Here is a 15895-nt window from a genome sequence, read left to right as displayed (position 1 = left end):
ATGTCATCCTGAACTTAGCCTATCGGCTATTTTTTTTAAAACTTTTTGTTGAATCTGTTTATTCTAACAATTTAAATCTCCTCTTTTCAGCAAATGTGATGTTTTTTTTAACTAACTTGAAGGACATGTTTTACTAACTTGTGGTTAAGCTTAAGCTTTTATTTGCAGTGTGACTGAAAAATAACTTAAGCTTAGCTGAACTAGCTGATTAGAGCTGCAATATTACTTGAATTGACATCTTTCGGTTCTCTTTAATATGTTGTTATAACACCTGACTCACCTTGACACTCTTGATAGAACAGACCCCAATCAGTTCATGTATTTGCCACATCTGTGCTTCTAGTATTTAATACGTCTCTAATGGTAAAGCCTGAATTGTATTAATAAAAGACTTACTCTTGTGGATAGATCGATAGACTGCCCAACTATTAAAGAAGCAGATTAGCATTATGTGTCAAAGACAAGAGACAACCAGACCTGATTGGGGTATAACGAATTGTTCAGCCACCTGATTGCAAATCTAGAAACGACATTCAGAAAAGGTTTCAAAAAGTGAAAATGTTGAATATCTAAGGATAACTATATCCGGTTGACCATGAGATTGAAAAATATAAAAAGTGTGTTTTTTTGTTTTTTTAACACAAACATGTTCTTATTTACAAATGTCACAGAAATGAACATGTGTCATTGTGAGCGTAACATCAATCCTCTGCAGTTGCAACTTAATATACTAAATATCTTTTATACTTCTCCTGCATACCAACACACAGTATACAACATAAACTTCATAAATAAAAGTAGGCATTCAAGTAACACACGAGTGATAGCCATGATATAACATCCCTTTATTGAGAATACCACACACCAATGATAACATGATAGTATGGAGAAGCCTGTCATTTCAAATCAACAATAAAACTGTCAAGCAAAGTAAAAGAACAAGGCTTGTTTCCTTTTAGAAATAAGTTTCTCTCCTTTGCCACAGAATCAAGGGCCATCATTCAAGATGTATTAGTTTTATATCTTTTGGTATGCAGTTTAAAATAATTACAGAACTATAAAATTATGAACTGTAACAATGTTTCAAAAGTTTCTGTTAGATTTTTTTAAATTACATTTTTCTTTTCTCTTGAAGTGTTGTTTTGAGGATTCAGGTGTTTGGAGTCAACGTAGTAAGGCCCTTCCCATTTCTGCTCAGTTTTCTGTGTCCTAAAACAAGGATTTTTCGTTACCACCTTAAAGCTTAAAATCAACATCAGCAAGTATGAATTGCTAAAGTGTTTTTATAAAGTGAATTTATAATCACATCAACTTACTGCAGCATACAGTTTTCAGGATGTGGCAGCAGGTGGAGCTGTAGTAGCCATGCCACCCACTTTTTGAGTGGCGTCTTTCTTTGCTTGGTGGGCTTGTAGCACAGCAACAGCTTCTTCCACCTGTAGCAACATACCAAAAAACAATACAATAGTTAACACAGTAAAATGACAAAACATAACTGTTGCATTGTGTCAAAAGAGGTAGAAAAGTACCTTTGATCGCAGAGATTCATGAGATTCCAGCATATGTAGCAGTTCAGAGTTGTCAATCTCCAGCAGCATGCCAGTGATCTTTCCTGCTAGGTTGGCATGCATGGCCTGAATCAGTGGAAAAAGACGCTCACCTATTTGGGAAAATACCAAAAAAAAAATCAATCAAACATAATGAAGACTAAAAAGCATCAGAGTGTATGCATAATGTTATAGGATTCGTACCCAGCATTTGCTTCTGTTCCTGTGGGGGTGCAGCAGCCAGCATGGAGGCTGTGAGAGGCTCCTGGCCCTGAACATGTACAGCTGGCTGAGCCTGGAGGGCACAGAGACAATAATTAGGAGGTAAAATGTAAAGATTTTACAGCAGTGTTTGAAATGATTGGAACACACTGAGATCAGACTGGTATTTCTTCCACACCTGTAAAGCAATAGGTTGAACAACCTGGGGGTTTGGGTTACGGACACCAGTGGCATATTTGTAAGGAGGCATGGCACGGGGGCCTGGGACTCCCATCGAGGGACGAGGAGCCATGGCCTGGCCTGCAGCTTTGAAGAGAAGACAGAAAAACATGAACTCAGTGTCAACCTTTACTGTTCATGTAGTGTCAATGAAATGATGATGAGAACTGATAATGTCAACTGGACCAATTGCTATTAGTGAACACACCTCGGGGTCCCTGTGTGCCGCTACCAGGAGACATGTGCCTCAAGTTGCCACGGGGTCCTGGCTGACGTAATGAACTGGGTATCCCTTGGAAACCCCCTAAAGACAGTAGTAGATACAAAGAATGACATTTTTTTTAAATTATTGTTATTACAAAAATAAATCTATTAATATAATTAATTAATATAACTCTGTATTTAAGGTTAAAAATTGTATTTCAAGGGCAGCTGCATGATCAAAAAGTGACACATGCTTACCTTGACCTCTGCCCCCTTGTTGCTGCCATCTGGGGTTGGGTCTCATTTGGGCCAGCTGATTGGGTGCATAGTATGTTGTCCTGTTCTGTGCCTGATGGATAAAAGTAACACAAATGTATCATATATGTAACTAAAAGAATTATTCTCTACACTGAAATACTCCTGTATTGTGTGTTATTTTAACATGGAAACTAGAGGATCAAAGGTGTCCTCTGGAAAAAATAAACAGGAAAGTTTGGGACCCCTACCCTCTTTAGCTTTGAAATGCAAAATTAAACATTGTTAAAAAAAAAAAATTATCTGATCTTGAATCTACTTCAACAGATTGTGTTTGTCAACTCTGTAAACACTGACAACACTGACATACAGTATTTACTCCTGCTCTGGTCAACTCAAAAGCATATAGACACTGTTTAACATATTCAAGTCATTATGTGACATGGTTGATTTGAGTTGTCCACTGTGCAAATATTAATCCTGTATTAATTTATTTTTCGCTCCAGATTCGGTCTCCACTTACTCCTTTGAAACATCGGGATCTTAGGCTACAGGTCAACAACCTACCAATCGAGCTGCTTCTATCTTCAGTTTGATGCCAAGCTAGCAGCCTGCATTAGATTCTTAGACCTATTGTGCAAAAAAATCTGTCTTCCTGGACTAAAACAGCTTTCCAAAATAAAATAATACGCTAGCTCACAAAAAAGCTTAGAACTTCTGAGACATGCAATGTGAAGTTATAACTATCTGTAGATGAGCAAGCCCTTTCACATTACACGCATGGTAAATGTTAATTGACATTTGTTGACATTGTTAATGCGCTTTTCCAGTCTTCTGACTACTCAAAGCGCTTTTACACTGCATGTCACAGAGATATTATATTACGCCCAATCACACACTGATGGCAGTGGTTGCACATAGCAACTCATCCATTTTTGAACATTACAAATTAGATTTTAGCCTTCATGGCTAGCATGTTGTTAAGAGAAGTTCATTCTCACACCTGTGGCACAGCTGGCATGAAGTAGCCACTGGTGGGCTGGAATTGATTAATGATGGCATTGGCAGGCATGGCCCTCATTCCAGCAATACGCTGCATGTACTGGTTGGTAAGGTGGGCTTTGCGCTCCTCTTTGCGCTGGGCAAGAGCCACATAGAGGGGTTTGGAGCCAACGATGCGTCCATTCATCTCGGTCACAGCCTTGGTGGCTTCTTCAGGGGAGGAGAAGCAGACAAAGCCAAAGCCTTTGGAACGACCCTCCTCTAGCATCACCTAAAGAACAGATTGTGTCAGCAGGACTTCAGGCATTAAATATAATCATGCAGTTGCTCTATATTGTAATGATGAGGAAATTGTATTTAAATATATACATTCTACCATCCGTAGGGATGTTCTCACCTTAGCACTTGTAATAGATCCAAATGGAGAGAACTCCTTGCGCAGTTTCTCATCATCTATGGTGTCATCAAGGTTCTTAATGTAAAGATTAACACCCTGAAAACAAAGACAAAGAGTCATGTAACAAACACTGTACAAAAAGGAGCTTGTCTATATTAAGGGACTGAAATCTAGGATTAATTGAATTTATATTTTAAATCAGAGCTTATTTTCTGCATACCTGATAACGACTGATCCGTTCTTGTTTCAGCAGCTCAAACTTTCTCTTAAGCTCTGCCTGACGCTCCATCTTCTTCTGAGCACGGCCCACAAACACAGTCTTACCATTGAATTCTGTGCCATTCATGTCCTCTACAGCCTTTGGATGAAAATCATTATCAACAGAAGGAATTACTCGTGAAAAAAAAAGTAAATTCATGTCCATGGGACCAAAGTACCTTGTTTGCATCCTCATGTTTCTCATAGCTAACAAATCCAAAGCCTCTTGATTTGCCGGTGGGGTCAGTCATCACCTTTACGCTAAGTGTTTTACCTGGACATGTAAAAGGTCGATAAGTGGAAACAAAACTAGAAAACAAAGTTCTGCCAGTGAATGTTGTCTGATCTTACCATATTTGTCAAACAACTCCTTCAGCCGCTCATCATCCATTTCATCGCCAAAGTTCTTGATGTAAACATTGGTGAACTCTTTGGCTTTGGCACCGAGTTCAGCCTCCCGTTCTTTGCGAGATTTGAAACGGCCCACAAATCTGTGTAGAGGGAAAGCAGCAGTACACACACTCTTTTAAAACAGTCCTGACAGAGAGACGATCCTGGTTGCTTTCAAAGAAAATCCTCATTTGGGTTTCCAGGTTGAGAAAGATCAACAACGACAGAGAAAGACCTGACCACATAAGCACAGGAAAAAAAGAAGGACAGGGACAACATCCACAAAACACATTTGCAGCTAATTTTTTTTCCATGTGACTCATCATTCCAAGTGTACAGATATCATCCAACTTTTGTTAATATCACCAGAGACAGGCAGATGTGCTGGCATGCTACAACACAGTGACAACCATCTCAATTCTTGGTCCAAAACTTGATGAGGAGGTGGATGGAGAGGGGTTGAGGAACAGAGTCTCACAATACAAAGGAAAGGTCAGGAGGACCAAATGATCTTATATACCTTGCTATGATGACCTCTCTCTCCTTCCGACATCCAGTTTTGCATTCCTGCATTCGATCCATCACTAAAACACACAAGCGTGGTCATACACACACACACACACACATACAAACACTCCAAGACCGGTGACCAGCGAGTGGACAAATAAGGCAACAAAAATGCGTCTTGAAAAAAGATTAGGATAAATAAAAAGTTTTAGTTTTTTATCTATCAGTTTAGAGGTTATCTTCACACTAGTAGTAGTGAGAGGTATGTTTATTAGTCAAATTATTCACACACAAACGCAAAAACTGAAAAAAGACACCGAAAATCAGTTCACCCAACACAAGTCAAATACAGTCATGTTTATACCCAAAGACACAATGAATTTCAGTGTATTACTTAAAGCAATAACCATAACTACCATATACTCGTCAGTGCTGCAATGTCTGAACTACAGCACGCTGGAAATTGTTTTAAGTTGATGCAATTTTTTTTCACTTCTTGATCAACAATCAACACCCCTTGGACCCCAGTTCCTAGATGATCAGACACTCACACCTTGCGGTCATTCAGGAGCATGCCGTTCATCTTCTCAATGGCACGGTCAGCGGCATCCTGGGTCTCAAAGTGGACAAAAGCATAACCCTTGGAGCCATTTTCATCACATACCACCTGTAGGAGGGGATGACATGAAGGTAAATTTGTATCCAGGAGAAAGGCATCATGACTCATCCAGGCAGTTGCATTATCTCAATTTTATAGTTCCAGATCTATAGGGCAGAGTACTATCTGGCTTTCTTGAAAAGAATTTCACAAGGTCTATACCATTCTTAAAAGTGCTACCCGAGTACAACTCTGACGACTTTCACGAAGAACAGCACAGAGGCTGAACAAAAACTAAGCACAATATTTCAAGTAGGTGATTCTTTCGTAGTATACACACAAATTAGAGTTTTTTTAATTAAGCTTTGATTGTTCTCACTCTGGTCAACCAATCTGCCCAATTTGTAAATGAATAAGCTTTAACTGCTTCTCCTCTTTCCAGTTTTTATGCTAGTCTAAAAAGCGTCTAGTTGTAGTTTGTCTTTAAAAGTCAGACTTAAGTGTGGCATGTTTTTTTCCTTATGTCTGTACAAGGCAAATTCGTTTTGTTTTTTTACAAAATATGGAAGGACTCCAACAGTGTGACTAGTTCTTGTGTTTATACATGGAATTAATATTAAAATAAAACAAGGGATGAAATGCATTAAAGAAACAATAATCATCTTGAAAAGTCCCACAGTCACATTTAAGACAACTGTACCTTGCAGGAGAGAATATTTCCAAAGGCAGAGAAGGTGTCATACAGTGCTTTGTTGTCAATGGACTTGTCAAGGTTCTTAATGAACACATTGCCCACTCCAGACTTCCTGAGGGAGGGGTCTCTTTGGGACCACATGATTCTGATTGGCTTTCCCTTCACCACGTCAAAGTTCATGGTGTCCAGGGCTCTCTCAGCTGGAGGGACAGAGAGGTGGGGGGAAAGGTCATGGGTGTTTGTTCACATTGAGCAAATTTTAAAACATGTGAGTAACAACAGCAGGCTACTTCATATAATGCATCATGCAACGACTATGTGACAACTGCTATCCCTTTCAATCACATGAACATTGCCTTAAAACATTCTCAAGTAACAACAACAGTCATTGGATTGTACTAAAAATGTTATTTTCTTCTGTGCAGTGTATGCTGCTTCAATGGAGAATCCCTGCTGCATGTATCATGGTTAAGTTACTGCAGTGGGCCATGTGGCTGATGAGCAGCTGGGACAAATGTGGGGGCAGCTGCAGTGGCTCGGCTGGGAGCACATGGCTGCCTTCTATCACTCACTACATGCTACTTGGCCTAGTACCACCTAGGCCCATTTCAATGGTAGTATGGCAAAGAATCTCAATAGAACACATTTTGTTGTTAAATATTAATTCAGAACAATTTTCATTTCATCAACTAATTATGTCTTCTTTAGGCCTAGTTTTATTTCATAATTTCTTCTAGTTTCCATTTATTGCTTTAACTCAAATATAGGCTTTCATGTCCATGTGGGTACACATGCCAAACATCCCTTTGTTCAGTCACTCCCCAGTAACACACACACACACACATACAGGGCAGGCTTTCCAAATAAAAGTGTCTGGTAAACAAAACGGAGCTGCCTTGCGTCTGCTGGCATCAGCAGTTTGGCTCACAATTGTACTTCACAGCCCGTGTGTTCAGATAAGGTGTGTTTTTACTGTCAAACATATGGACCTGCAGGTTCAAAGAGGAAATCTTAGCATAAAAAAATATCTAAATTATATGTCAAAGTCACACTCTCAGGTAATGTCATTACACGAAGATAGAGAGTTTTTTTAATGTTGACAATTACTTATGGTTAATCATTAAAGTCATGTCAGAAACTTTAAAGTATAACCAGCAGGCAAATTGTAGTCTGCTCAGAAAAGACCTTCTATATTTAGAGAGGGGTCCTGTGAGGTATGCGCTGGCATGGAGGGAGAGTAGAGCATTCACTACCATTGATAGGGAAGAAACACATTCAACAAGAATGCTCAGATGAGCAACACTGGTTCTTATATGCATTTACTCATACGGTTACAACACAACAACAATCTAACAAAGTTACAAACTACCTATGAATCTATATGCTCTCCATAAAATCAGCTGACCTGGCCAGTGAAATGTGGGGACTCTATGTAAATACCAAAAAGCTACCATCCCCCCATGTCTTCACCTCCAATAACAAATGGTGTCTTCTCATTTGTGGCTCTTATTACATTACGAGTGATAGTAACTTCCTGGAATACAGACATGTGTAACCCATTATGACTATGGCGTTTGTTTCCAGACATGAGCACAGATGTTTTGTGACAGGTGTTTCACATTGAAACAAGCAAAGAAAAAAATGTCCACAAAATGTAAACAGTGTCTGACAGTCCTTTAAAGATAACCACACCATCTGCTGTTATTAGTCAATGCTTTGATGCCACTGGCTGTAACTTGTAAGGACACTTCACACACATTTGATGTGGTTAAACTGTTACAAGAAAAGTCAATCATATCATTCCACTATTCCTTAAGATAAAGATTACAATGGGAATTATATCCAAATAGAAATAAAATCAAGTTTGTAATATTACATGTTTAAATAAAAGTTATGAAGCCGGCGTTGCAGGGGTTATTGCTCAGCTGTACTTGTCTTTTGTTCCTTGTCTTCAGTGAATAGAAGGAGAGGGCAATGGGAATTGGTTTTATTTTGTGGCCTTTAAATAGGAGCAGAAATAGGTCATTTTGGGATGGATACATTAGATCTGTAATAGGTACAGTACATACTCCCTTATAGTTTGTGATTTAAGTAATGGGCACACCATTTCCATTCTATTAACTTCAATGTCCTTCAATGCACATGTTAAGGGATTTCACTCACAAAAATTAGCAGAGTACAGAAGAACTGGGGCCGGCTTATATAGGTCATATTAGTTCTCAAGCTGATCTACAGAACTGCTATAGATGTCTTATAAGTCTACAAAAAATAGCACATCATACACAATTCATGCAAGATCATGCTTGTGTTTTTAATCAAGAGACAAATGTCCCTAATGCTATTTCATTATGCAGACTGGACATGTTTGGCATTGACAGCATATGGTGACATATTTCATATTTGTATGAATGTATGTATTTCTTACCATCAGCAGGTTGGGAAAAGTTAACATAAGCGTATCCCAAGGATCGTCGGGTGATCATGTCTCTGCATACTCGGATAGAGAGCACCGGTCCGGCTGGGCTGAATTTCTCATACAGCATAGCCTCCGTGATGTCGGGGTGCAGGTCGCCAACGTAGAGAGAAGCCATTGGATAACTCCCCGTCGCTGCTGTGTTCATATCTCGGACTCCACTGAATGTATGAACGCAGAGCTCCCCTTTCCCTCAAAAAGCTTGAGAAAAATTCCGATATGGAAATATCCCGAGTCCGAACTGTGCTTCACCTAATAAAGACACTGACAGCTGGCTCCCTGTTCAAGCGTGTTCAGAAAATGTCCAACCTGAAAAATCACGGCATAAAAGGGAGCTCTTCTTAAATATATCTTCCTTTAAAGACGCGAAGTTCGGGTTAAACCCGATGTCTTTTGTTTCCAAGTGTTTTTTTTTTGTTTAAATTATGATTTTGCTATTTTTGTAATAAACGTTTGTTTTTCTTGAAGTATTGCGGTACTTGTTTTTATAAAGATTTTGTAGATTTTATATTTTTTATATATTTTTTTTTATTTTAAGTTTTTCAAGAACAGTGAGTTAGACACTCACGGTTGTTTTGTGGCCGGGGAAAGAGACTGCGTGAGGACACGCATGGGCACTTTATAGAGAGCGGCGGTACGGAGGAAATACTGTCCAGGGTCAAACTTAGGATGAAAAAAAAAAAAAAACAAACTCACTGAGCATGCGGCGTAAAAGGCAGAGCGCACGCTGTACTCCCCCAACTACTCAGCCCGGCTCCCCACAGCGACATCTGGGTAGGAAGATAAAAGCTTTCACATTGGTACTGGTTACTGTGGACTTTTCTAGGCCTATAAAGTTGCAATTTAATCATAAATGGCAATGTTACAAAAATAAAAAGCCTGAACCTGCAACACTTGATTAAAAAGAACACATCAATTTGGCTTATATTTTTGTCCAATAGTTTATTGAAGTATTACATTTATTACACTTATTCTTGTTTGCGCATTCTCCTGCAATTATAAGAGAGAAATGGTTAAAATTCAAATCATATTTCACACATTACTGCAAATAAATTTTTTTTTGTGATAAATCGTACCTCTGCAAATTCAGGAATACTTGAAACATTCCTCTTGGATTTTCTTCCTGGTTTCCTTTGTTTCCCTCCATTCCAAGTCTTGTGGTCACATCTTTTCTCTCGTTGCTTCATCTCTTCCTCATAACTTAACACCTGTGACCCGTCAGCACCTTTGGAAAACTGAAGTTTTGTGCGAATTAAAGGTCGCTCATCATGCGTTCCTTTTTTAGGTGCTACTGCTCCATCTGCTTGACTTTCATCTTTACTTTTGTTGAGGTCCTGTTTATTATTGAGGACATTTCTGGGTATCTTAGCTGGCAGAGCGGTGACAACTTGTTGCGGAACCTCTGAATTAAACTTCCCCAATCCTTCAAACCACCTTTTTGCCTTGCTTTCTTCTTTAATGGCTGCTTCTTCCAGAGGTGAGAGCTTCGTCCAGCCATCCAACAGGGTAATTAAATTAAATTGTTGATCTCCAATAGTTGTTTTTGCATTCAAAAGCGACTTCTGATCTATAGTTGAAGACTGAACCTCAGGAATGTCCTGTAATAATTTGTCTTCAGATGCCAAACCAACAGTCTCACCATGTTCTGGCTCTTGTGCGTGTCCAGGTAGCCAAAGGGTTAGTCTAACAACTGGGTCCTTACTCACCGCCACAACACCCTGTAGGTCATTAGAAAATGTGTGTCTTGATAAAGTAGTACCAGCAACCATGTCTATAGCTGTTGCACCATCAGACTGCATGGAGTCAGTAAGACTGGAGGTTCCTTGTGGATCAGAAACTGAAGGTTTAGGACTTGTCACTTCTTCTTTGTCCACAATGACAAAGGGTCCAGTGGTGACAACAGCCTTGGCATCTAAAACAAAGCAAATAAATGAAGTTATAAATGGAGCAGGTAATTTAATAGTCAAATTTTAGGGACCAAAATTAAATCTCTGACCGTCAGGAAGGTGCCTGATTGAAAGGCTTTTACACTTTGAGCTACAGCAGTCACACACATCTGCAGTTCCACTCAGATCCTCCCATCTGAATAATAGAAATAAAAACATTCATCAAGCAATGCAAAAAACCTAAACTTAGATTCATTAACAGATTATATTAAACTACCTTGACTTCATCATATTGTAGTTACAGGATTTGGAGCCAAATGTGACACCCTGGTCTGAGATAAGGACACTACAGTGGATGTACAGCTTCAGGGGACAAGAGAATGGAAAATGAAACATACATATAAACATATATACAGCTGATAGGCAGAAACAAACGCTAAAGTAAAACCTACCTCAGAAATAAGATAACTTGTGTTGAGAACAAAATTAACCACATCTGCTCTGTTGGAGGTCACAAATTGTACAGCAGCATGAGAACCCAACGGAGTTGTGCACCTGATGGGAAGGGTGGATATACCAGGTCAGTTTGACGACATGGAAACATTTTTACAACTCATTACCGAGTGGCCTCTTACCCTTTATTCATTATGACTGTATGTCTGGGTTTAATCTGAGGCTCAGGCGATGCAGAGACAAAACAGGACTGGATGTATAGCTGCTGCTGATACCTGGTTCTGGCTGACACCTGAAGGTTGATAACCTGGCCTCTTACATACACATTAGAGTCAGCAGTACCATGCCAGGATGCTGTAGGAAAAAAATAAAATAAAAAAAATGCAATATTCATAAATAATTAAATACAGGCATAACAGTCACTTATAGTACTCACGATTCATAGCTTCGATATTAATGGTCTTGCCATCCTTTGGAAATGCAGTTGATGCGATCAAGTTTTGATCATCATATGACCTGAAAAGAAAAACAGTCTTCTTTAGTGTGCTTTTATGGTGGCCTTTAAAAATCTTAAAGCAAACAATTGAGGGACCTCTTTGGGATGCAGGAGATGTACACTGTGGAAGGTCTTGGCCACCAGGTGTTGGGAAGATTTTTGATGTTCAAATGGAGAGTATTGGTGAACACCCCTAGACCATTCTGCATCTGCAATAAAGTCTCGTCACAGAAAGACCCGCAAAAAGCTGTGGAAATAAAGAAATCTATAAAGTGGCCCTTTTAACAGCTTACCACACGTGTTGTTCCACACTCATCCAAACTGTAAGTGAAGACAAATTGATCTGGCAGCTCTCCATTGCTGAAGCAGCCAGAACCCAGCTGGAGCTCCTCTTCAGTCAACATGACATCATTAGATCTCTTATTAACTAGCAGGGTTAGCTTAGATTCATCACAAAACACCTCTAATTGAGGAATGTTCATAATGGGAGGTAACTCAGCAAACATATGAAACTCAGGAGTCGGAGTTCGCCATGAGCTAAAGATGGAGTCATATGGAGGTAAATCAACATTTCCTTCAAATTGAAAAGGCATAACATTGTCAAAAAGGCCTCCAAAACCTTGAGGGAACCTGACATCCAGCTCATGTATTACTGACTGAACAGCAATGATATGTCCAGCTAAAATGCAAAGAAAAAACTCTACTATCCCCATTGCAAACCTTAAAGTCAGCCAACAACTCTGATCACTCTCCTGCCCAGGTGTGTCATTAAAAAGGTGCTGCGCAGGAAGACCAGGTGCTGGCAATTAAGCTAACAAGTCTGGCAGGCAGCAGTGCTTTTAATAATGCTGTTTGTGTGCTTATAGAGACCTCAGAAGGTGAAGTCGGTGATATATAAACTGTCAGTTTTATTCACTTAATCACTGCAATTAAGCAGTTTAATTACTTATTCATTCTCTGCACAAAAACGTTTTTATACTGTCTGTAAGTCATACACAGTTTGTTTTCTCATTAAATATAGCATCACTGTATTTCTATATGTACATAGCTACAGATATATCTTTGATTTGAAGAGATTTCATAATTGTGTTGTACAGGATTGCCTATCCTTTTCTAGCTAACCTATCCTATCCTATCAGTTTGTGAATGTTTTTAAATGAGCTTAAAAGCTTAGGGAAATGTGTGTTAAGATAATATCCTGTTTGTCTCCACCATCAGCTTGATATGCTAATTTTAATAATTAATCATTTTGGAAACTGTGATTTTTCATGGTTAGTTTATCTTTAAACTATAAAGATGTGCAAAGTAATTCACGTGTTTTTCTTTTTTTAACATTTGTTGTACTTGTTCAAATAACGATTATCAAGGCTCACTCTGTGTAGCCTCATGTAACACAAGACCTTCTACTATAGCCTACGAGTTTATACATTTCTGAAGCAAACAAAGAAATCATTGACAGAAAAATGTGTGTCACTATCACAACCACTACGATTATTATTTTTTAAACTCTTTATCAATCAATCATTATCTGTATAGCAACAATACACAACAGGTGTTATCTCAAAATGTTTTACAAAAGAGAAGATAAAAACCCATACTTGTAACTTTATGATACAATAGACTTTGTAAGGTTTATTAACCCCTTGATGAAATTTGTCTTGGACTGAGAGTGTTAAAAAGGCCAGCTCCACTTGGACTGTTCTAAACTTCCCCTCCAACAGTGGTAGGTTCTGGCTCTGTAGTGTCTGGCAGTGTTTGACGGACAGACACCGGAGAGTTTAGAGTTTCCTTCCTCGAGATGCTTCTGAGAGATTCAAGTATCAAATACTTGTTGACCACCTCAAGACTGAAGAGGCACAGTTAATCGCTGACTCTTACTGCAGTTCTAAACATCCGTTTACTGACACCATGGAAACCCTCACAATGCAGTATGGACAACCCCACCAGTTGGCTTTACAACGCATTGCTGAACTGATGGATGGGCCTAGCAATGCAAGTGGCGATGCACATGCTTTTAGAATGTTTTCCCTGCGTGTGCGCTCTCGAGTGAGCATGTTGGAGCAACTTGGAAGATCAGGCTCAGTTGAACAAGAGTGTGGCTCACATGTTGCCCGACTGTTGAGTAAACTCCCACATGATCTTCGCTCCAATTTCCGCCATTTCATACATCCCCACAGAGGGGAGAAAAGACAGAAGGACAAACAAAAATCTCCAAGCCTACTTCGCGGCCTTCAGCAGTTCTTATGAACACATCACCCCATCCATGGAGATAAATAAGAAATACTGCTCCAACTTGATAACAGTAAACATTCTCTCAATAACTGTGCTAACTTTAACATGCTCAGCTCAAGCCAGAAGAAGACCTGGATTCAGGATAACCACCGCTGCTGGCGTTGTGGCAGAGGCCCCCCTGGAAGCCCTGCAACAGTGAAGACCTGCCTTGGATGGACTCTCCAAGGCCCAGCACAGGGATTAAGACATTGTCTGTCTGAACAGCAGTGCCTGTTCACATCTGTTCTGCCACCAAAAGCAGACCTTTACAGGCATATTGAGAGACTGTGGCAAATGGACAGCCTGCCTTGGAGAAGTGAAAAGGCCAGCACCCGCTCACAACAGGACAAGGAAGCAATAACTTTTCTGGAGAGCAAAACCATAATAGTCAAGCGAGAAGGTGTCCATCGATATGCAACTCCTTTCTAACGTGTTCAGAACATGCCTCCAGTCAAGACACCCAAGGAGGCAGTCCTACCTCAGCTCAGAGTCACAGAGAAAAGACTGACTAGAGATCCGAAGAAAGCAGAGGCCAAAAATGCTGAAATTACAAGATTGGCCAATGCAGGCTACATCAAGAATCTCGAACATGGCAATGAAGACACTCTAACCAGCTGGTATATACCCTACCACATGGTAACCCATAATAGGAAACACAGAGTTGTCTTCAACTGCTCATTCGAGTTTAAAGGTGAGAACCTGCACAAACTCCTACTCCCAACACCAGCCAAGCGCGTAATGCGGGTAAAGTTTGGTGAGTTCACTTCAGAGAGCCCTCTGCTACAGGGCGGGTAAATGTTTACCATAAAGTCATCAAAACTATGCTGTGAGTATTTAGCACGTTTTATTTAGCTGCTGTTTCCTGCCACCTTAAAAGCACACTAAATGGGACTGTTAGTCTTTTCAGGTCATATGATTATAAAAACTTGATCGCATCAACTGCATTTCCAAAGGATGGCAAGACCATTAATATCAAAGCTATGAATGTATTGTTGAATTATTGTTTAATTATTTATGAACATTGTATCTTTTTTTTCCTACAGCATCCTGGCATGGTACCGCTGACTCTAATGTGTATGAAAGAGGCCAGGTTATCAACCTTCAGGTATCAGCCAGAACCAGGTATCAGCAGCAGCTATACATCCAGTCCTGTTTTGTCTCTGCATCTCCTGGGCCTCAGATTAAACCCAGACATACAGTCATAATGAATAAAGGGTAAGAGGCCATTCAGTAACAAGTTGTAAAATTTGTCCATATTGTCAAACTGACCTGGTATATCCACACTTCCCATCAGGTGCACAACCCAACGGGGCTGTTGGGTTCTCATGCTGCTGTACAATTTGTGACCTCCAACAGAGCAGATGTGGTTAATTTTGTTCTCAACACAAGTTATCTTATTTCTGAGGTAGATTTTACTTTAGAGGTTTGCATGTTTCTACCTATCAGCTGTATATACACTCAACAAAAATATAAACGCAACACTTTTGTTTTTGCTCCCATTTGTCATGAGATGGACTCAAAGATCTAAAATTCATTCCAGATACACAATATTACCATTTCTCTCAAACATTGTTCACAAATCTGTCTAAATGTGTGATAGTGAGCACTTTTGCTTTGCTGAGATAATCCATCCCACCTCACAGGTGTGCCACATCAAGATGCTCATCAGACACCATGATTAGTGCATAGGTGTACCTTAGACTGTCCACAATAAAAGGCCACCCTGAAATGTGCAGTTTTTGCTTTATTGAGGGTCTGGGGACTCAGAACCAGTCAGTATCTGGTGTGACCACCATTTGCCTCATGCAGTGCAACACATCTTCTTCGCATAGAGTTTATCAGATTGTCAATTGTGGCCTGTGGAATGTTGGTCCACTCCTCTTCAATGGCTGTGCGAAGTTGCTGGATATTAGTGGGAACTGGTACGCGCTGTCGTATACGCCGGTCAAGCACATCCCAAACATGCTCAATGGGTGACATGTCCGGTGAGTATGCTGGCCATGCAAGAACTGGGACATTTTCA

General features: G+C 39.8%; 2 protein-coding genes across 3 annotated transcripts; both read right to left on the bottom strand.

The window, feature by feature from the left end:
- Nucleotides 1-828: 828 nt before the first annotated feature.
- pabpc4 (poly(A) binding protein, cytoplasmic 4 (inducible form)) lies at nt 829-9371 on the bottom strand. 2 transcript variants are annotated; one of them, XM_079369710.1, is made up of 15 exons: nt 8719-9371; nt 6300-6493; nt 5553-5668; nt 4456-4595; nt 4284-4378; nt 4067-4204; nt 3847-3942; nt 3451-3720; nt 2451-2541; nt 2197-2292; nt 1972-2075; nt 1752-1842; nt 1530-1660; nt 1317-1436; nt 829-1209 (listed from the first exon to the last, which is right to left on the bottom strand). In XM_079369710.1, exons 1-14 carry the CDS (start codon nt 8912-8914, stop codon nt 1332-1334), a joined length of 1863 nt encoding a protein of 620 aa, XP_079225836.1. In that variant the 5' UTR covers nt 8915-9371; the 3' UTR covers nt 829-1209; nt 1317-1331. The 2 variants fall into 2 exon arrangements, with proteins under 2 accessions (XP_079225836.1, XP_079225835.1); XM_079369709.1 differs by having other exon boundaries at nt 1948-2075; nt 8719-9370.
- zpcx (zona pellucida protein C) lies at nt 9331-11835 on the bottom strand (the record flags this gene model as incomplete). The annotated part of the gene is made up of 9 exons (XM_079369262.1): nt 11698-11835; nt 11542-11621; nt 11288-11459; nt 11105-11207; nt 10930-11015; nt 10763-10848; nt 9843-10678; nt 9733-9756; nt 9331-9429 (listed from the first exon to the last, which is right to left on the bottom strand). The coding sequence occupies exons 1-9, from the start codon at nt 11808-11810 to the stop codon at nt 9331-9333; spliced, it is 1599 nt and encodes a 532-aa protein (XP_079225388.1). The 5' UTR covers nt 11811-11835.
- Between the last annotated feature and the right edge of the window lie 4060 nt (nt 11836-15895).

Source organism: Symphodus melops (assembly GCF_947650265.1).
Source record: "Symphodus melops genome assembly, chromosome: 19".
In the NCBI taxonomy this organism is placed as follows: domain Eukaryota; kingdom Metazoa; phylum Chordata; class Actinopteri; order Labriformes; family Labridae; genus Symphodus; species Symphodus melops.
Note: the sequence above shows the minus strand (reverse complement) of the source record. Positions and strands in the feature narration are given on the sequence as shown.